Source organism: Balaenoptera borealis (assembly GCF_965194805.1).
Source record: "Balaenoptera borealis genome assembly, chromosome: 15".
NCBI lineage: Eukaryota > Metazoa > Chordata > Mammalia > Artiodactyla > Balaenopteridae > Balaenoptera > Balaenoptera borealis.
The window spans coordinates 62,520,945-62,544,097 of record NC_138871.1 but is presented as its reverse complement, the minus strand read 5'-3'; the positions used below and the strand labels follow the sequence as shown (position 1 = coordinate 62,544,097).

Here is a 23,153-nt window from a genome sequence, read left to right as displayed (position 1 = left end):
TCTCCTGGGTTGTATGCAGTGTATCAAGCCAGGTTCCCAAGCTCCCTCCTGGCTGCAGCCTCTCTCTGACTAAAGGGTCTGATTCTCTTCCAGAACCTATATCCAGAACATTTATATCTCTTGCTTTCTGAGACTATACTGAAAATCCTCTTTTATTTTTAAATCAAGATTTGGAAGCATTTTTAACTTTTTCTTCTTAGTCCAAAGTAATTAAAAATTTTAGATTATCTGTAGGCTAAAAGGTTGACTAATATGTGACTTTGGTTTTCTCTAAAACGTTTAATAGAATGTCTTGAGCACATTAGATTCTGAGTACAGTTCCAGTGAAAATGTAGCTGAACCTGAATCCCAGCGCTGCCCCACCCGCAGGAGGTGGGTTGTATGGCTCTCCCGTTTCAGGAAGGGTCCTGCCCGCTGAGTGGCAGAGCCAGGCTTTGTGAGTACAAATCACCAGCTAGCACCGTACTGCTGTGGTCCTGAGCTCACTCCCCATAGCCCCTCTCCGGCCCCACCGCTCAGGGGACCTAACATTCCATGTCATACACTTTCTTTTACAGTGTAGTCTGTGGGCAAATGTGTACATGTAAGTAGACCGTTCAGCAGCTAAAGAATACTCCCTCACACGTCACCTGGTGCTGTGCAGAAAGAGCCTGTGCCTGGATGCTGAGTTCTAGAATCCAGGTCCACTTCTGCATGAATCTGGACAAGCCTCTCACATCATCTGGGTCTGTTTTCTTACCTGAGGGAGAAGGAGGGGAGGAGGGATTTGATGATCTCAAAAGTAACTTCTACTTAAATTTAAATTTTTTGACTTTTCCCAAACCCTTTGGGGGGGGGGAACCCCAATCTGCTGGTGATAGGAGACTCCTGAGAAAAAAAATGAGAAGGAAAATTTTAGAAAATCCCAGAACTCAGAAGATAATGGGAGAAATACATGGTTTTCATCATGATAGGAAGGGGGTAAAGTCCAAAGGAAGTCATAAAAGAATTACGGTTACTTTTTCTTTTTTTCCATTTTCTTTTTAAAAAAATAGGAAAGGCAAAATGAAATAATAATAATAATTTTTTCTTAGACTAATAATTTAAACCAGGATGCTCAGAACTGGTTGAATTGTGAAAGCTGAGTGGTAATCCAGCAAAATAGATTGCCTGTTGGTTAATGGCTAGTTGAATACTGCTAGTTAGTTGTTTTTTTTTTTTAATATCTGTAAATAGATAGCCCCTTATATAGCAGGAGCAGAGACTGTGTGGCCAAAGGCTGAATCCATAAGACAAGGACTTACTGTGTTAAAGTGCTTTCTCATAGAATGTGGATATCTCTGCCTGTCCGCCTGCCTTTCTGGGTACGTTGTGGGGAGCGTGCTGGGTGTGGCATCCTCGAACCCCTGCACGCTCACCACCATGAACTCCCAGCAGCCTGTGCATGGCTGCTGGCTGGCTCCCACACCAGTATTTGTACCTGTCTCTCCCCAGCTATTGCTACTCCACTTTCCTTAAGGTAAAGTCTGTCTTTGTCTGTCTTCCCTGTCACTCCTCTTTATCCAGCGTCTCCATATTTTTATTGCATTTTTCTTTATTTCACACTAACTTGTGTATACACACAGAGGGCATTATATTTGTGGAAGAGGTTTAGATTCTCTGTTCCTAACTTTATGATTACACCATTTCTTTCTATGTCTCTTAAAATAAAAAATGGTCTACTGAGTTAAGTTCCCTTCTCTTTGTTTGAGCCTCAGTTTTATTTCTGTCTTGTAAGACACTGACCTTAGAAGACAATTTCTCACTCATACCATGTCATATTATAACAGCTCCAAACACTATAATTCCAGCAAAGGAAACAAGAAAAAAAGAAGGATGCCCAACCCTATTGTATCAGAAAGATACATCAGATATACAGCCCATGACCAGAACGAAGGTCATGAATTTTTTTTCCTTTACCACAACATCTAGATAGTCATACTCTGCTGCTTCAGGTTGAAAATCTAGGATGCTTAGTTCCCATTCCTCCATCCTGATTTCTCTGTGCTCTCAAGAAAATCTGTCTTGTTGGTACTGTATTGTATTACAATAATAGAGTCTTAGCAGATTGCTGCACGCTGTTTCTTGTGACTGGATGTAGATATTTAGAAAAGAAGCTTTCCGGGGTTTCAGAATTTATAGCCTGAAATTGACTCATCCCGGCTGAAGCCAACAGAATGGAATCTTTGGCAGGTTGTCTTTTCCTTTCAGAAGCGCTTGAGTTACATCAAACTTAATCTAACCACAAAGCTACAGTGAGTGAAAACAAGGTGCAGATTTGGAAATGCTCAGTTAAATGGCCAAGACTCATTGAGAACCTCATGGAAGACAGAGAACACTGGGCTTGGTGGTAATGAATAAGATAGGGACAAGGCTTGAAGGAACTCAGTACCTAACAAATATCACCTCTGCCAGTCTCAGAAAAGTCTCAGACCTTTGGAAGGTAATAAGGGAACACACACACACACACACACACACACACACACACACACACACACACTCACACACACACACACACACAATGACTGATGATCATTTTTCATATCCCTCCATATTTGCCTGTAGTTTCAAAGCTTGGAATCTACAGGTATGCTCTTACAGAGAAGTCCCATTGTAACCCTCTGCTCCATTAACATCTCTCCACTTTTGAGTAATAGTCTTGGAGGGACAGTGTCAAGACTTTGCTGCTACACTTACACTTGGGTGATTCAGCTTTCCAGAGCTCCCCAGTCAAGTCTTGACTCCAGAGCCTCAGCCTATCATTCTGCTGGTTGACGCCTTTAGGAGGGTGTTGAGGCCTGGAGGGTGGGCGGGAGGATTACACAAGGGTCAGGAACACGGAGGACAAGACTGTCATCACAGGGCACATCAGCCCAACCAGACACGGATGTCAAAGCCAGAAACTTCCTGCAGGTGGCTCAGAAAAGGCAGGTTCCTTCTCAAAGCTCAGGGAGCCCCCCCCCCCTTAGTTCTTTGAGACGGTGTTAAGTTCTTTAGATCATCAAATAACAGTTATTGTAGATCCCTATGCTCTTAACAGTGTGCTAGGTAATTAAGTTGCATGTACCATGCTTATGGAAACTAACCAGTGGAAATTATCCCTGAATATTCATTTTCAAAAGGACTTTATCAAATTAAGAATCTTGTAATTAATTATCATGTCCATCTGTTCCCAAGACCTTGTCTTGAAGAAGACGGCACTTAATAACAGTTTTGGGGTTTTTTTGGTAAGATTAATCTTTTAGTAGACAAGTATCTCTAATTCAGTTCACTTTTTGGTTGTTCCCTTTAATTTGAATAATTTATCCAGCTGCTTTTGGGGAATAAATAAAATTAAGTTATCCAATATGTAAAATATGGATTAGCATAGCACAGATTTAAAGCATTCCTGACTCTTGACATGCTATCATGGTAGCATTCTCTCTGTTTCTAAACACATGCAGAAAAATTTGGAAATATATTTGAAGCCCTTCTTTCTCAACTAAGAAAAGAACGTCTATTCTGTTGCCCTCTGTCACAGTAATTTTTGGCCCAAAAGAGCAAGTCAACTCATGACGAAAAAAGCCAGAGACTATATTAAACTCTGATGTTTTTAAAACAAAATAATTGTAGGAATTCCATGTTATTATTGGACTTATCCCCAGAATGAAGAAAATATGCTTTCCTAGAAGTAAAGCCCTTGACCATTGGAGATGAACTATCTCCCTAGTAGAGAGTTTAATTTGTCAATAATTCACTTCAGATGTGTAAGCCCTGCACTTCCTATACTAGTGCCTTATGTCTTTTGCATTTCACCATGCATTTGACCAGTGTCCCGTCTTAGTTTATATTTGTTTCAGTCCTGAAACAAAGCTCAGGGCTCTCACTCAGAGGCTTTCAGTTTGATCTGAGTGAGCCTGGCCATCACCAGATGATGAAGACATGGCCTTCTGACTCTCGCTCAAAGAGAGTAACTCAGCTGAATTCCATAAGACTTTCAATTAAGTTGGAAAGTGGAATCCACAGCCCGGATAATATTGAACCTCAGAGGGCTTTCCCCACCCACCCTCCTTTGAAATCGTCACCGTCATGACACAGCTGAATGGAAGAACAGCTCCAGACAGTTCTGCAGAAATGTTCTGTGAAGCTGTTTACGTAACTAATAAGCAAATCTAACATATTAAAATCCTACCTCTTCTGGAAATGCCAGAAGCAACCCCAAATTTGGTGGACTATATTTTACTCTTCATTTGCACCTTTACATAGGATGTAAGTGATAAGACTCACCACTGTGTAGACACAGAGTGCAGAGGGTTCAGGGTTATATTTGCCCAGCAGATGTTTAACTGCTTGACTGCAACCCTGAAGGTGGAGACAGCTGGTTTCTCTTGGACTTGATGCCCAGTTAATCTGTTGTGAACGTATCATGCAGACAAGTGCATTTTAAAAGATCCTTTCGTGATTTTGCCTTTGTTTGTATGTCATGACTCTTATGATAAGATGATGGAGTACTTTGATCTTCATAACTAGATCATGGATTCTTGAAGACTCTTATGACACTTCCTAAGACATTAAATTGTGTACTTTTTTGAGGACAGGGATGCACCTTGTAAGTCTCAATCTCATCATTGCCTCCCACAGTATATGCTTCTGGTTAAATTTATAGATAGTTAAGCTGTGGCAAGTCCTAGCATCTGAATCCCATAGTGTTTTTAGTCTGTGTGGAGAAGAAATATTCGAGTGTTTATCATGTGCTGGATGTTATGCTAACCTTGTAGGAATAAGACGTAGACACTGATGTCAAGGAGCTTACCATCTAAAGGAAAGGCATATACATGCTACATCATCTTTATGCATTCATCTGTCAGTGGACACTTAGGTTGCTTCCGTGTCCTGGCTATTGTAAATAGTGCTGCAGTGAATATTGTGCTACATGACTCTTTTTGAATTATGGTTTTCTCAGGGTATATGCCCAGTAGTGGGATTGCTGGGTCGTATGGTAGTTCTATTTTTAGTTTTTTAAGGAACCTCCATACTGTTCTTCATAGTGGCTGTATCAATTTGCATTCCCACCAACAGTGCAAGAGGGTTCCCTTTTCTCCACACCCTCTCCACCATTTATTGTTTGTAGATTTTTTGATGATGGCCATTCTGACCAGTGTGAGGTGATACCTCATAGTAGTTTTGATTTGTATTTCTCTAATGATTAGTGATGTTGAGCATTCTTTCATGTGTTTGTTGGCAATCTGTATATCTTCTTTGGAGAAAGAAGATGTGGCACATATATACAATGGAATATTACTCAGCCATAAAAAAACGAAATTGTGTTATTTGTAGTGAGGTGGATGGACCTAGAGACTGCCATACAGAGTGAAGTAAGTCAGAAAGAAAAACAAATACCGTATGCTAACACATATATATGGAATCTAAAAAAAAAAAAAAAGTGGTTCTGAAGAACCTAGGGGCAGGACAGGAATAAAGACGCAGACATAGAGAATGGACTTGAGGACACGGGGAGGGGGAAGGGTAAGCTGGGACGAAGTGAGAGAGTGGCATGGACATATACTACCAAATGTAAAATAGATAGCTAGTGGGAAGCAGCCGCATAGCACAGAGAGAACAGCTCGGTGCTTTGTGACCACTTAGAAGGGTGGGATAGGGAGGGTGGGAGGGAGACACAAGAGGGAGGAGATATGGGGATATATGTATATGTATAGCTGATTCACTTTGTTATAAAGCAGAAACTAACACACCATTGTAAAGCAATTATACTCCAATAAAGATGTTAAAATAAATCAAGGAAAGGCAAACATGTAGAAAACAATGCAATTTAGAGGGCTATGTGCTTTAGAAACAGAAGTGTGCAAAAAACAGTAAGCTCACAGAGCAAAGAGATCCTATTTGGAAAACTGTTGGATTTGACTTCTGAGCTCAGTCTTTAAGAATGAGTCAGAGTTCACTAGATGGAGAAAGAGGAAAGGGCATTCTAGGCTATTGTGGTCATTGATTTTTAAACTTTTAATGTGTCTTACAACTTAAAACATTACCACTAGAAAAGGGAACCCTCTTGCACCGTTGGTGGGAATGTAAATTGATATAGCCACTATGGAGAACAGTATGGAGTTTCCTTAAAAAACTAAAAGTAGAACTACCATACAACCCAGCAATCCCACTACTGGGCATATACCCTGAGAAAACCATACTTCAGAAAGAGTCGTGTACCACAGTGTTCATTGCAGCACTATTTACAATAGCCAGGACATGGAAGCAACCTAAGTGTCCACTGACAGATGAATGGATAAAGAAGATGTGACACATATATCCAATGGAATATTACTCAGCCATAAAAAGAAACAAAATTGAGTTATTTGTAGTGAGGTGGATGGACCTAGAGTCTGTCATACAAGTGAAGTAAGTCGGAAAGAGAAAAACAAATACCGTATGCTAACACATATATATGGAATCTAAAAAAAAAAAAAAAAAATGGCTCTGAAGAACATAGGGGCAGGACAGGAATAAAGACACAGATGTAGAGAATGGACTCGAGGACACGGGGAGGGGGAAGGGTAAGCTGGGACAAAGTGAGAGAGTGGCATGAACATATATACACTACCAAATATAAAATAGATAGCTAGTAGGAAGCAGCTGCATAGCACAGGGAGATCAGCTCGGTGCTTTGTGACCACCTAGAGGGGTGGGATAGGGAGGATGGGAGGGAGATGGAAGAGGGAGGGGATATGGGGAGATATGTATATGTATAGCTGACTCACTTTGTTATACAGCAGAAACTAACACGCCATTGTAAAGCAATTATACTCCAATAAAGATGTTTAAAAAAGAAAAAAGTCAACTACACTTCAGTACAAAAAAGAAAAAGAAAAAATAAAAAACATTACGACTAATCCTGCCTATCTTTATGATTCAAGAAAAATGGAATTCATGACAGTGTTGGTTTTTTTTCTTAGATAATCATCTCTTTGCAAGACTCCATCACTTGTTCAAGATATTTATTACTTTCTTATTGCTTTCAATTAAAGATACTTCTTAGTATGGTATGCAAGGCCCCTTGTTACCCAGCTCTGGCCTATCTCACTAGCCATGCCTCCTGCAAGTTCCCCACAGTATCCTCCAGTCCCAATCCCAGCACAGAATATGCTTCTGGTGGCTGAACCATTTGCTCCAACCTAAAACACTCTATTCTTTCTTGCCCTGTAGATGTGAGTAGGTTCTTTCCTCCTCCTGGAATGTCTTTCCCTCCATCTCCACTTCCCCTTGTTTGCTGGACACTTCCCATCTGTGCCCACTCACACTCCCCTACTCACACATATACACACAGCATCAGCTCTTTGTGCCTCTAGTTGGAAGAATGATCCTTAGGGATGAATGGAAGTCTTTGGACACGTGAGGGACTCCAGTGTTGAAGAGGTGGAATAGCTACTGCTGAGTGTGTACCCTTTTTTTTTTTTTTCTCTCCACCAGTCATCAACAGCTTGCATATTTGCAGTTGGCAGCCTTTGGGCTGAATTTGACCCCAAGACATGTTTTCTTTGATTTGCCTTTTTTTTTTTTTTTTGCCATCTTTAAATTAGTCATCAGCATTTAAAAACTGGGATGCTTGACGTAAAACTCTGGCTTCTCTTGAGCAGTTGAAAGGTATAGCAACACTCTACGTTTCTGCACGGAGTGAGTAGTGAAGCCCCTTCAGAGGACACAGACCCTCTAGAGTTGTCTGCAACATCCCACTTCCCTTTGAATGAATACAGGTTTGCCAGCTCTGGGTGTAACTGACTTGGGGTTGGTGTCGAGAGAGAAGATATGGATGGAGGTTAAAGGGGCAGGAAATTTAGAAGTATCATGAAGGTGGTGACTCAGGTAAAACGCCATGGGCTTGGGCTGTATTGTTAAGGAGGTACCATCAGGATGAGGCCCACGCTAAGAAGAAAAGGGAGAGATTTGGGAGTAGATGGCTCTGGGAGGTTGAAGAGTTGGTGTGGTGGGAGCTTGGGCCTGAGAGACCTGGAAGGAAGGATGAACTGTTGTGCTCAGCGACTAGGATATCTGACTTGAAATTTGAGATTGCTGTGGCTAGTAAAGAAAGTGGCTGAAGTGGAGGGGCAGCAAGGGTCACTGGATTCCAAAAGATCAAGCGAGGTCAGGATGTTGAAACTGCTTCCTCCACATAGACCCGTAAGCTTCCAGATAATAATGATATATATAAAATAGCTAACAGGTGTTGAGGACTTCTGTATTCCAGGCACTATCCTGGGTACTTTTCACATATCAGTTTATTTAATCCACATAGCAGTCCTGTGAGATATGGGTACTTTAATCACCCTCGTCCTACATGCGGTACAAGTGAGGCTTAGAGGGGTGATGTGATGCCCAAGGTCATACAGCTCCTAAGTGGCCAGAACTCAAACCTAAGACTGCCGGATGTCAGAGTACATTCTCTGAACCTCCACCCCCATAGGAAATGGGCAGGAGACAAAGCCACAGAGAGGGAGGGCCTGCATGAGGGAGGAAAGCAACAGCTTTCCTTGGGCTAGCCCACGGTGGTCAGCTTGGGGACGGTCAGCCTCCCTTCCACCCCAGGTGAAGAGTGAGTGTGGGGAAATTCATGGTCTCACGGTAAGGAAGTAGTGTTTTCAGGCGAGCCAGGTTAGGACAGATTTGATGGTGTACTCTGTGATGGTGATCAGATGCTGAGAGAGGAAAGGGTGGGGAAGGCAGAGCAGTGGGCGTGGGAGGATGAGTCCTTGGGAAGCAGAGCGATTCTCTGTGGGGATGTGCATTCCCTTGAGGACGGGAGACCAGAGGACCTTGCACTTTGCACTGATGACAAGGATGAGAGGTCTGGGAGTCGACAGCCCACAGGGAGCCCGTGGACGTGTGCTCAGAGTCAGCTCTTTCAGCACCAGCTCAGGCTGCAGAAGGAGCGTTAGCCGCCCAGCCCAGGCCGTGGAGGATTTGTCCAGATTCTCAAATAGGAGGTTCAGTCCTGATGTCGTTAGTGTTTGTGCGTCACGTGCTCCGGGGAGGAGACAGAATAGTCCCCATCCGATTGTGTTCTGGTGTGTGATTATGTATATCTGACACCTCCCTAAACCAGACTTCCTAAACGGAGGGTCAGGACCCCGTGTATCCCCAGCCCTACCCGGCTGAGTGCCTACCACACGCACACACTCGGCAGATAGTTACGGGATCACTGCACGTTCACCAACAAGCTGATTCCACATTCCAAAGCATCCATTTCTAATACGGTCGGCGAATCCAGCCCTGAAATGGAAACACCTGGTGTTTCTGTTACAAGGTCCTGTCCCCACCAGACCCACTCCTCCTCCTTCTCAGAGTGCCACGTGCCGGTTTCCCCTCCTTCCTGCTTTCCCCGCCTGGGTCTCCATGCACCTCTCCTGTCCCCCTCTGCGGCCGTCCTGCCCACTGTGGGAGCACACGCCAGTGTCTTTCCCCCGGGCCTGGGGAGGTGAAGGCAGAGAGCCTACCTGTCCTGGGACGTGGTTGTTATCAGCTTGTTGGGCTGAACTGAGAGCAGTTAGGATGCCTGCCAGATCCCAGCTCTCACGGTTCTACAGGGGCACGGGCCCTGGGGGTGCTTCCCAGCTGTGTGTCTGTGCCTCTGGCTCCCTTGCAGGAGGGAGTCTCTTGGGAACTGCCCCAACTCTCCTCTTCTTTAAGCAGTCACGTGGAGGCGGTACCCGAGGTGAAGTGCCCTTGCTTTCTCCTGACCTCACCTGCTTACTGTGGGGCTTGACTCTGAAAGATAATTTATAGATCTTCCAGGAACCATGCGGGCCCACTGCCTCTATTTTCTTACAGTTTATACCACTTTTCTCTCAAACTTAGCACCTAAGGATAAGTTTCCTGAGCCATAGGCCAGCCTTGAGGATCCAGCCATAATCATCTGCTCCTTGAGAAAGCTGGGAAGAGGGCAGCTAAAATGACTACGTCATTAAGGGCTTGCAGTGGACCTTATCATTACTGCCAATACTGCGTAGTAAGAAATGCGGAGGAATATCTTACCTACTTGCCCTCAGTTGATACCGTCCCTATACTGGAGCATATCCTTCGGTTGCTCCCCGCAGAAAAAAGCAAAACATGACAACAGCAACCAAAAATGCAGAGTGAGTTTGCTGTTGTCTCTGAAGGGAAAGTGGTGAAGAACATGGGGTTTCTGGTTTTACAGGTGAAAAGAGGAGCAGGGAGGCTTCTGGAAGGAGGCACGTGTGATCCTTAGAGCTGGGTCGTGTGCTTGCTGCTGCAACTAAGGCACGTGCCTAACCCCCTGGGTGGTGGAAATGTAAGGCATCACAGGAGGAATGAGCAGGAGAAAGGGTGAAGGAGGGTTTGTTACTTAGCAGTAAATCTTATAATGAGGCAGGAGAAACATGGTGGTCCTAAGAAACTTCCGTAGGGAGGAGTGCAGTTTTCCATCAGGATAGTTGATGGAAACCCATTGAGGTGGGAAACCCATTTCTTTTTGGATGTTTAATTTGCAGTCTTCTTTTCTTTTTTAATCTTACCCATACCTAGAAAGAGGTAAGAAATTTAATCCGTAGAAAGATAGTACATCAGATTTAATTAAAGTTGAAAATACTTTTTATAGGATAAGAATATGTTTTATGTGTCATTGTAACTTCCTTTGCTGACAGTTTCATTGTTACCCTGTGTGGAATCCTAGTAGTACACATGCTTTGCCCTTTTAATTCCACATTCATTCTTGTGTGAAGGGAGCCTTCCTTCCCACCTGAATAGAGTTGTTTTTGATTTATAGACAGTGTTTCTCCCCTTTCAAAGGGCTCAACACTCAGTTTGGATGTGGAATAAATGCAGGGTTGGGAGACATGTTTGCAGGGGCCTCACTGAGTCGTTTTCCCTCCAGGAAGGGGCAGGGAATAAGGATCTGCTTGGGGAAGATGAGGAGGCTGACAGTTTGCTGCTTTGCTGAGTGGTGGTGGGAGTGGCAAAGAGGATTCCTCGCCCCACGGTGTCTTCTTCTAACTCCCTATCGTTTAGCATCCTTTACAGTTTCTCTAGTCACTCTGGTGAAACAAACTGTTGATTCTTCAACTTGTTGAGTATATTGTTTCTTTTCCTGCATTCCCCTCCAAAACAGAACAAAACAAAACAAAAAACAAAACAAAACAACACAACGTCAGAGACAAGGCCCATGTTGAGCCAGGCCTGAAGGTTGAGGTGCTTGGTAAGGAGGAGGTGGGTGTGGAAGGGCGAGATGGTGATGTGCTCCAAGGACAGAGTGCAGGCGAGGAGAAGCCGCGGAAGGGGATGAGCTGGAATCAGACTGTGGCAGTGATGGGAATGACAGTAATAGAATCACAGGATTTTATAGTTTGGAGAAAGCTCATTAAGGTCCAACCATCTTGTTTTATGGACAAGAAAACTGAGCATCCCAGAGTTTAAGTGGCTTGCTAGCAGTCATCCATTTTCTGGTGGATGATGGATGGTATTGGATAGTAAATAAAGTTACTGTTTTCTTCGCTCTATGTGTCTCTCACTCATAGGCAACTGTATTCAGGCAGGAGCAAGTGCTACTAATAAAAATGTGCTACTAATTAAAATGATAAAACTAGTTGTACACAGCTTTTTCCAATGGAAAGTACAAATTAAACTGTGATGATTGAGACACTGCACCTTTAGGAGCAAGTTGTTCAGAAAGTGGGTCCCAGATTCCCTCCAGTGGAGTCTCCTGGAGAGCTTATTATACAGGCAGATTCTGGAGCCCTGCCCCAGACTCTGAGAAACAGTCCTTGACTGTGGTACCTTGGAATCTGCATTCTAAACAAATTCCATAGTCTTTCCCTCCACAGACTGATTTTGAAAAGCACTGCACCAATTAGCCCTGAGTTTAAAATTTATAAACATAAAAACTGTAAAAACAATGCATGGCCTAACCTCTGACTTACTAGCCATGAAAAAAAAAAATGTTTATTCTAGATTATTGTTTGGATGTCTTCATGTCATTCATTTTTTCATTTACAAGACAAATAAGACATGCCCCTGCACTAGGGGAATTCACAGGAGAAACAGTAGGATTTTGACTTCATAGGAGGAACAGGTCCACTCCAAGAGGAGAGAAAACTAATCCTGGTTGCTTCTTTGGTCGGAGAAAGCCTTGTAGGGCCGTGGCCTTAAGGCTGTGTGGAATTCACCTGGGGTACAAGAGAGGCAGGGATTTGAGGCGGAGTGGACGCTGAGCTTGTGGCACTGAGTGACGGGAGTGGGTGTAGGGGTTCAGTGAATGGCAGATTGCCATTGTTACTCACGTGTGCAGGAGCATGTAGAGGGGCCAGTAGAATGTGGAAGCTAGAGGAGCAGTAGAGCCTAGACTTGGGAGCACCCTGTAAGCTGTGCTAGGACTCTGGGACTGTCTGTGTAGACCAGGAAACAAACGGCCGGAAGGGAATGCATGAGTGTGCACTGCCTCTGAGCCCGCAGAGCAGCCAGCATGGGCCTCCTAAGGAGGGGAGTGCCCTCTAGGGGCTTAGATGGTTTTTCTGAGTGCTGTTCGTCTTTGTACTCAGCCACCCACATGCCCACTAAGCTGAATCCATTACCTGCTGGAGAGAGAAAAAAAGACAGCTTCACCAGCCTACCTGGCTGCAGCTGTGATTACATTATGCAGACATTTATTAGTTTGGTACTTTGATTGATGATTATCTTAATACTGAGGATAACATTAAATGCTTGATTTTTCAGGCAAATGGCAAATACAAGTTGCTTCTTGTTGGAGGTTAAAAAGCCCTTAGCCCATGATTCTGTTTATGTGAACTGACCAAAATAGGTAGGTCCATAGAGAAAGAACAGAGATTCGTGGTTGCCAGGGGCTGGGAGAGGAGAAATGGGAAGTACAGGGTTTCTTTATGAGATGATGAAAATGTTCTAAAATTAGGTAGCGGTGATGGTAGCACAACTCTGGGAATATAAAGACCATTGAATTGTATACTTTAAAAGGGTGAATTTTACAGTATGTGAATTGTATCTCAGTAAAACTGTTATTTATTTGTTTTCTTTAAAAACCCTTAGCACTTCTGCTCCAGGTGTCCTAAGAGAAGTGTGGTATTCAGGGTTTCAGAGAGGAGCTATTATCTGAGGTTGGCCTGGAAAGACAGATGGTATCTAGACAGACAGCTGGAGATGAGGGCTAGATAAGGAATGTTCAGGAGACAGTAGGGTGAGCAGTGGAAAGACAGCAAAGGGAGGGCTTGTTTGGAGAATAGAAGGTGACTGTAGCATCAGGAGAATGAAGAGAAATACTGCGAGATTGAATTCGAATAAAGATCTGTGGACTTGAGAGTGTTGAATGCTAGGCTGAGAAGTTGATCAGTTAAATGAAGAGTAACTGAAGGTTTTTGACTCCAGAAGTACAGGAACTGAGCCATAGGATGGGCGTGGCATGAACTGGGAGAAGGGGAGACTTTGGTGAGAGGAGACCAGGTCGGAAGCTGGAAGTTGGAGGAGGGAAGGTTTTAGAAGTGAGGGGTAAGTGTGGACATCAATTTACTCATGTCAGTCCATTTCCTCAGCCGCTAATCCACATGTTTTCTCCATTCCATTGCTTGCTTTTTATCCAGGCATTGGGGTAAAGGGTAAGAGGGAGATTGGGAGGAGGGACCAAAAAAAGAATCAGAATGAAGAGAAAAGGTGATGAGGGCAAGATTCTGTTTGAGTGCTTCAGTTGTTCCGTAATTCAGTGACTCACTACAAGAAGACTCTAGGCTCTTCTAGTGGAAAATACAGGATAGGAAGCCTTGTTTGATTTTGATTTATTATGTATAGACATAATACATTTCCTTGGCAAATAAGCGTCCTGATGAGGCCCCCGTTTGTTACCTGAGAGTGTGTGTAGACGTATCTGTCGAAAAATAACTCACATGAGTTGTATTATGTTGAACTCTGTGAAATTGCTATTTGACTATTTTTGATCTGCAAAGAAAGCAGTTTTGTGAAGTCTCAACGTAATAGATACTTGCTCGATAGATATCTGATGTGAGCCCAGATTTTAACCTTTTCTGATTCCTTCATAAGTTCCTTCTTTATTAAGGTGCTAATGGTCTTGAACATCTGCTAGTCTCAGGTTCGGGGAAGCTGTGAACAATCAAAAGGTGGCAGTAAGTAGGGAGGGCTTGCCAAGGGGCTGGTAGAGAAGGGGAAGGAGCTGGGAGCCAGCCTGCCAGCCAAAACCAGGGCATCTGAATCCTTGGATCTTTAGTGTGCAATCATTCTGGGTTTAGAAGTAAAAATTCAACCTAAAGGGTTTTCCTTTCCTAAGTGGGTCACTAGGCAGTTGTGCAGTTTTAGATCTTCTGCAACATGCTGGAGACAACCTGTATGGGTCTCTGAGAAAACAAGAGAGATGTTTAAATGTTGGGAAATAGATCAAATGTAAAAAGCGGAAAAAAAGGCAAACTCAGTCATGGTTTTCAGGTTGGTGTGATTTCTGTCGGCCCAGCAGAAAGCCTGGCACGCAAGTGCACACACGTATTGAGGAAAGGTCTCTGAAGGGTTGAAAGGCATCAGAGGAGGTATTTATTGGTTGATCGTGGGCTTCCTGGTGTTTAACCTAAAGTAATTTCCTAGGACACGTCAGTGGGAGAGAAGGGGAATTCCCAAAGATGTGGAAAAAGGTTAGTCAGCTATTCTTGTAGGATGCTTTCACTGTAATGACATCCAGATATTGCGATCAGGGTGGGGCCTCTCAGTACTCTACCCCCATTAATCTGTAAACTGAAGAGTTTAAGTTGTACAGAGTATGAAGTGCAATAAATGTAAATGAGCTATTGTTACTGTAATGTCACAGGGATATGATCATCTGCTTAAAACTGCAGTGCCTAGGCACATACAAATGAGAGACTGTGGGATAACCTTAACCAGGGACTAAAAGCTCAGTTCATATTTACTCAGCTATAGAAGGTGATTGTCCGGTAGGAATAGAGATTATGAATCAAGAGCTCCCAGCTTTGCTCACACAAAACAGCCAAACATTTATTTTAAACCATAGTCAGAAATACCATTGCAGCAAAACTTTAATTACCTAACACCCTCTTCTCCAATATAATCCATATATAACCATCTCCCCACATGGAAGAAGCCTGAGAGGGGATATTCACACCTTTCCAGTGGCTTTAATGGTGTTTGGTGCAAATTTTAACTTAATTCATTTCCTTTTTAGTTCCACAGTTAACTATAAATGTCATTAAACCTCTAGGCCTGATTATGGAAGTACTTGTGGACAACAATCATATTTTAATTTATGAAAGATCCAAAGAAAAATAGGAGAACAAAACAAATAAGAAGAGGGAAAAAACAGAATTAATGTGCTAATGGTTCTTCCCTGCTGGGAATGTTACCCTCCCCTGATCTTGTCCTCTCTGGTACATAAATACCCACATACTTCCGGCAAGGATGTCTCTTTTTAGGATGTCTTCCTTTCACTCCTGCCAACCTGGGAACTCCCTTAGTCATCCTCTCTACCCTCTGACCCACGCTTCCATTGCCAGGGGAGTCCCAGGGCAGAGTCTAGCTGCTCCTTCCTTGTATTACATTTACATCCTGTGACACCCTGCTGCCCTGAGCTTCTCATTTCCTGCCTCTTATTTCATTATAACACATCAACATCAGGCAGTTGACAGTATCTTTTTCTCCTCTTTTATTTACCTGCCTCTTCTTTTCCTATGGCCAGGCAAGTTTTGCAGCGGAGTTGAAGTTAAGGGTGAGAGCCAACAGAGGTAGTTTGCATTCAGAGAAGTGCACACATGCAGCCTAGAAGGTCCAAAACATTAAGACCTTCAGCTTCCAGATAGCTGTCACAAACTCCATTTGCTAAAGCTTATGCCCTTTATTTACAAAGCTCCTCGGTCTTCAATCAGAGTCTATTTCTTTTATTATACACAATTATAAATTAATTAATGTAGCTCCAGAGGAGGATGCTACTAGACACAATCACACAGATTACAAAAAAAAAAAAAAAAGCCAACACTAATAACCTATTAGTTGAAAGAAGAGTCAGAAAATTTGCTGAAAAACACCTAAAGGTCAACAGCAGCCAAGCAGCAACATAGAATCATTTAACGCAGGAGGATCATTCTGTGTCAGACCGTGCAAGCATCACTGATGTCTGGAGTAACAGGATAATGTATGCATGTAAAGATGGCCCTGAGTCATCAAGAAAATGTTTGTTATGCTCAATACCAGTCTGGTTAAGTAAGAAATGAAGTAATGCATTTTAGGAATATTTCTGTCAAAATGGTTAACGTTAAATATCTGGGCGTATACTGAGGAGATGAGCCTTAGTTATCTGGAATGCCAGTTATGTTAGGACACGCTCCCCATTCCCCAGCGACACCAGATAAACAGGACAGTGTCATAGAGAGGGGTGAATAGTTTTCCACAGCCACTTTGTCTGTGGTCTCCCGACTTCTGTGTTGTTGTTTATTCATGGGGTTTTCCTTCCCTTTTCTTTGGTTTCAGATGCGAGTGTCTCTCTGGCTTATGTGGTTTCCCCGTGTGTGAGGTGGGATCCACTCCCCGCATAGTCTCTCGTGGAGATGGGACACCTGGAAAGTGCTGTGATGTCTTTGAATGTGTTAATGGTACGTGGGGTTTCTCTTGTTCTCAGAGAGTGTACATTTGTGCAGGAGGAGGAGGGAGGGTTCAATCTAGCTGTTTCTGTCTTTTAAAAGGCAGAGAATATACTCAGGGACTTGATGAAACTCAGAATATTTGTTTAAGATCCCACTAGGCAGTAGAGAAAGGAAAGGAATCATCATTCCATCCATTAGAAGGAGCATTTTGGAAGTGTAATCACAGACTGCATGTAGCCATCATATTCTGCTGTGTTTCAGTAGTTCAGAAATTTTAGGATTGCAAGAAAAGGATCATGGAAAATGTGGTCATCTCCCTCCTATCATTCAAGATCTCATTGCATTATTGTCAGAGGTAATCTTTGTAACTAACACCACATTGGAGTGTCCACAATTTGAAAGAGAAAAGACACTGTTCCTCTAGTTTAGCGTTTTCCTACTTAGAGGCCATTATATTGGCCTAGTTGGAGCTGGAAGCTTGTGGACCAGAAAAACAATCCTTCAGTCATAAGATTACTTCAAATAGAATCCACCTTTCTCCCTTGGTGTGTGCTGACCTGGCATTTATTGAATTTAGATGCTAGAAGGGAGGAGAGCCTAAAACATGTCCCTCCATCAGAATTTTCAGAAGAAAAACAAAGAATAAACTCAAGCAAGTGAAATGTCAGTAATTTTAGAGGACATTGTTTAGTCAACACCTAGACACACAGGGAAAATGATTTTGGATTTGGACAAATATAACAAAATTACGCATATAGAAGCGTCCATATTTGCTGCCTACAAGAAATCGGGGTTCAGAAGCTTTTCTGCCCTCCTCCCAAGCTGCCCCTCCCCCACAAGAAAAGGTTATATTAAAGTCCAGACCTGTTTCACCGAGTCCTGTAGTATTTAGTCCAGTGGCTGCATATTTTGTTTTGTTTTGCTTTGCTTTGCTTTGAAGAAACACTTGTAGTATGGCTTTGTGGTTAAAAAAGAACATAGACTACAACTAAATGACTTCAGTTTGAAAACTAGTTCCTCCATTTAGTAGCTGTGTAACTTTGGGCATCCCTTGGTCTCCCTGGGCCTCAGTTGCCACATCTGTCAAATGGAGTGAATAACAGTAAATTAAATGAGGTTTTATATGTGAAGCACTTGAAATTGTGCCTCAAGAGCAAATAGTCTTTATAATTTTGTGTGCCCACCTCCTGTTCATATCCAAAGATGCTGTTCTGGACATTGCAGGGGGATGGAGAAGGTGAGGGGAGCCTCCTGACTTAAAGACCTTTATAAATACAGGCATGCAGGGAGAAGTGCAGGAAAAGTTCCACGTGCATAAATCTCTTCTCAGTGCTTCTCTCCACCCGTATTATTATCCAGCCGGTAGTAATGTCTGTTAACCACCAGCAAATGGCCAAGCCTCTGGTACTGCTGAAGTGAATTGATTGTAGGTGACATTTTGTGAATATTTAACTTGTACCATTGAGACAGAAGTAGTTGGTCCTTGTCCTGGGCTTCCAGCATCTCAGATGTGCTTCCTTCCAGTATTCATCCCTCTGCACGTCTGTCTCTCATGCTAGAATCTGAACTGCCAGAGAACAGAGAATCTATCCTTGTGTCTGTGTTATTAGCACATTGCCTGCCTCTCAGAGTGCACTCAGGTTCTGATGGGTAGTTGGGTGGGTGAGTGAGCAAGTGATCTGATTCATATCATCTTAGTTCCCTCTAGAGTGGCTGTTAATTATCAGCCCATAGAGGGCTTACTTTATGGGAATTTGCCATCTTTTACTGCCCTACACTTTAATCTTAAGTCTCTTGTCCCCAGGAAATATCACCTCTAGTAATACAGTTTGCTGTTGTATCCTCTGGGTGAGGAAGAGGAGTTCCTTTCTTCTTTCCTTGCTTCTTGATTATAGAAACCCAAGTGTCATGACTTTCTCATCAGGACATTAACTTTACATCTCTCCCCAGTGTGATACGGTTTGGACAGCTGATAACTGCCCCCCGCCACCTCAGTGGCCTTGCCCCCATTTATAGAGCCCTGACTTCAGGAACAGGACTTGCCTTCAGCTGTGAGAAAATGTTGAGATGACAAAGCAGTCACAGGATTTCTGGTGTTTGCCTCTTTCTTGCCACCATAAATTGGTTGGGTGATCTTTGCTTTATTTCGTGTCCTGCTATAGTGTGTCTATTTCTATATTAGTCATTCAATTGTAGATGAGACTAGAAACTACAGTACTCTGAAGATTCAAAATCCCACAGAATAGTGTTTATGGAATTCTGTCTCAAAGCCTGTATTTCACTTTTTTTGTCACATACATACACACACCTCCCCTCCACACATACACATATTCGTGTGTAAGTGTATGTGTTTGTTTGTTTATTTGGCAACTGGTGCCCTGGGAAAATCATACTGTTGTCATAAGGTCACCATTAGAGGATATTACATATCAAAAATTCATTATCATTGCCCAGACGAGCAGAGGTCTATTTTATATATACATATTTTAAAAAGCCATATATATATGGCTTTAAAATATATATATATATATATAGAAAGCCTTGCTTATGCACAAAGGATTTGAGGCAACTTTACACTGAGAACAGATACAATAACATAGTGGTAAAATATTAATGAGAAAAGAGAATCAGAACCGTAGAGTTGTATGTAAAAGTTGAAAATGAAAAGCAAAAAGAAAGTGCCTACAGGTATGCAGGCCATAGCATCTGTCTGTTTAATTGTTGGAGTTAAATGTCAAGTTAGGCCCCCAGCGTCCTGGCCATCAAAGTGAAAAAGGAGATAGAATCAGATCTGCAGTTCTTATTTTTAGAGACAAGAAGCCTGCTGAACAGGGCAATACTCTGCTCGTATGGAAGCTTGAAAAGAGAGCGCTGGATGACACAATAGATCCTATCCTTAGTTGCTTTAATCCCTTAAATGCGGAAACAGATTTCCTCTGGCTACTCTTCTCAATAAAAAGCAAAAGCAAAATATTAAAATACACCTCAGCAAAAGCAGTTTTCAGAGGTGAGTTTGACACCCAGCTGGAACCTGGGTGCTTAGAGGACTACTGATTGATTTTGAGAAACCCCCAAACGTGTAGGAACACGTAGGAATAGATCTGGGAACCCCAGTTCAGGAGACAGTGGGTTGCATGTTAACTAACCCCATGTGCAGAAACAGAGATTGCCTGCCAGCACTCGGCTCCTAAGCTGCCATCCAGGTGACCCATATGCTTATGTTATTCTTTTAAGACAAGCGTTATAGTGAACACAGACGGTTAAAAAATATTCACAGAGAATCCAAGAACTCCTGAGTTTTGAAAACATTAGCCTAGATGAATAGATGGAAAGAACATTCTCCATAAATTTTCGTTCTCTTTTCTGTTGGGTTCGGTTTTATTTTGTGGGGGGAGGATGGGAGAGTTGCCCATCGGATTGTTATGGTCTGTGACTAAGGGCTGAAAGGAGGACCTGTGAGGTATTGGCTGAATGAGAACCCTGTTGTTTAGAAACCAAAGGAACAGGTGGTATGATTGAGCTCCTTTTGTGTAAACTTAGAAGACATTAGTATCGTCCCCTAGAAGTATGACCTCCACAGCAGTGTTGAATAATCCCAGATCTTCTTCAAGAAACAGTTCTGTGTCTGCTCCTGCCCATAAGCAAAACTTTTGTCATTAGTCAGCTGGAGCTGAGTGATGGCCTCTACTTTTAGATGGACATGTGTTCTCCATTTGGTTACAGTACACCCTATTGCCTTACACTGGCCCAGCTCGCTCATTTCTAGAGGCATTTGGGTTTGAATAGGGAAGTCATCCACGTCCAGAATATGGAAACAGTCATATGGTTGCTTAGATATGATCAGCTGTCCAATGTACATGCACAGAAATCCAAACTAGAACATCATGGTTTGAGTGTTGTAGCCACTAACTGACTCTTCCAGCATCAGACACACTCACATGTCAAATCCATCAGTCACAGGAGAGCCATACCCAAAGTCAGCTTGCCCCTCATGTAAAATTTGGGCCTAGAAAACTAAGACCTGCAGTTTGTTAAGAAAATTAGTACAAAAACTTCTAATGATAACCCATTGTCTGTTTAGCAATAATACTCAGTAATATTTCTAGGGACATAATGTCTACTTCTACAGTGATGGAGAGAATATGGCACTTTGAAAGAAATATTCCACTCAGTATGCATTTATTGAGCATCTGTTGTGTTCCTGGGGTCTTATCAAGCTAATTTTGCTTAAGAGTGATACAGTCTTTTGCAGTCCTATTTTGTAAGTATTGTTCCCCTTCCCTTATCCTGAAGTAGTATCTGCCTGGTATTCTCTAGCTCACACACCCTGCTTCTCCCCCATAGAAAAGGTGTTTTCCTCCTTCAGCTATCTGGAAGCTCATGTACCCTGTCTTTGTGATTACATCAGTTTGTTGCTGATTTATGGAGAAATTTTCAGACATTTCTCATCTGTCATACAGTTGTCTCTCTTTTGACTTCTTAAGTCTGCCCACTTGCTTCCTCTACAGCTTACCCCCAGTGAAAGGAGACCAGAGGCAAGACATTAGCCATTTCCTACTGAGATATTAAAGAGAAAAAGCAATGGAAGTATACCTATTTGGATTTTTTCTCCATTTTCACATTTGATGTGAAGTTCTACATTTTAGTCTTTTCCTTTGCTAAAATTATATACCTATCACCGTCTGCCAATCAGTGTAATTTGGCAGGCAGTAGAAGTTATTAACAGTCTATAACGTTCTTTTTCAGGAGTTCTGGAATATGTTAAAGAGGGAAGAGAATATTCCAGAACTGAGAAACATAAAATTTAATTGGGCAGACACAAAAAACGTGCAAAAATACCTAAAAAGACACTTTTGTGCATCTCAATGCATATGCACTTTTATGCATTGATAAGTACAAGTTACACAGTAAATTATTTTATTTATAATATTATTCTTTTCTCTGTCCATGGAAAATGTCCTCTTATAGACGTAGTGGTAAACTCCATAGGGTTCGAAGATTCACATGTATCCCCAGCAGGTGAAGAAGTAATTGGTCATTGCTCCTCAAAGACCACTGCCAGCCATTTTTATCATGCACTTTTCTGAAGAGCTTCTATAAATTTGTCTCAGCATCAAATAGGGATTTCATTATGTTGTGTGACTTTTTTTTTTTTTTTAATCCTAAAGAATCGATTGTGTTTTCAAGGCTGTGTTTTCTGGGACTCTCCATCTCTCTAAATTCCATTCCCTTGCTCTCTGTGCCTTAGCTAGTGAAATGTAACTCTTTGTCAATCCCATCCCCTCCCGCTCACGTTTCTGCACAACCCACCGTAAAAGCGAGTTCATCTGGAGCCGCTTTATTCATAACCACAGCCTTCCCTTCTCACTCCTTCAAATCTCACACCAAGATTTGTGGCTTCACCCAGATGGTAGCTGTGGTTGATTAAGGCAAATAAGTATTGATAATTAATATTGATTTGTTTCTAAAATATTTTTTTCTTCAGTTTGAATGGAAGCTCAGCATTTTGTTAGAATGCAGTATTTTGCCTCCTTCCACAGCATGCAAATTTGATTGATAAAAAGCACTCCATTTTCTACACTTTGGAACTTGTGGTCCAGCTGCCCAGTTTCTTCCAATCCCAGCTCAGTTTAGTATGTTAGCTAAAAGTATAATAAATTCTGAGCTGTAATAAGATGATTCTTTCTGACATGAGTTTTCTGAAAAAAGAAATAGTATATCCAGCCAGCACTAGGGAAGAGGTTCAGACATGCACATTTACTGCTTGCGTAAATATATACACACATCTCATCTCACACTAGTTATGTGACTTTAGACAAGTTACCTGATCTCCTTAAATTTCATTTTCCTCATTGAAGAAGTGGCTATTAATATTTGTTCTGTCTTCTTGACAGAATTGTTATAAAATCAACTGAGAAAGTACTTGTTTGTCCAAGTACAAAACAAATGTAAATATACTCAAATTAAAATGCAGTGAAAGTCTCAAATATTTCAAATATCCAAGGTGACATGGAGAAATGACGTTAGGACAGCAGAGCCCATGAGAGTTGTGTGTATCATGATCTGGTTTTTCCCATCTTATTAAACAGGGTGCATTAGCTCAGGAGAACTTTCTTTAGCTTGGAAGTACTTTTATTTTACCAGCTTTATTAAGATACATACTATGCACTTCACCAAGTGAAGTTGCACAATTCACTGTTTTTAATGTAGTCACAGAATTGTTTGATTCTCACAATCAATTTTAGAACACTTACATCAATCCCCCCAAAATTCCCAAACTCATTAACGGTCACTCCCCATTTCCCCCAAACCCTCCAGTACTTGGCAACCACTAATCTACTTTCTGTCTCTATACATGTGCCTATTATGGACATTTCATATAAATAGAATCATATACAGTATGTGGTATTTTTTGACTGGCTTCTTTCACTTAGCATAATGTTCCCCAGGTTCATTTATGTTTTAGTATATATATCAGAATTTCATTCCTTTTTATGGCCAAGAAATATTTCATTACATGGATATACCACATTTTGTTCA

General features: G+C 42.1%; 1 protein-coding gene across 2 annotated transcripts in view; it reads left to right on the top strand.

Annotated features, from left to right (window-relative positions):
• The window catches only part of CRIM1 (cysteine rich transmembrane BMP regulator 1), a 205,106-nt gene that overhangs the window by 103,975 nt on the left and 77,978 nt on the right, over positions 1-23,153 (top strand). For both annotated transcript variants that reach the window (XM_082356695.1, XM_082356694.1), the window contains exon 5: positions 16,501-16,622. In XM_082356695.1, the coding sequence (XP_082212821.1) occupies positions 16,501-16,622 (122 nt within the window). The remainder of the gene's footprint in view (positions 1-16,500; positions 16,623-23,153) is intronic.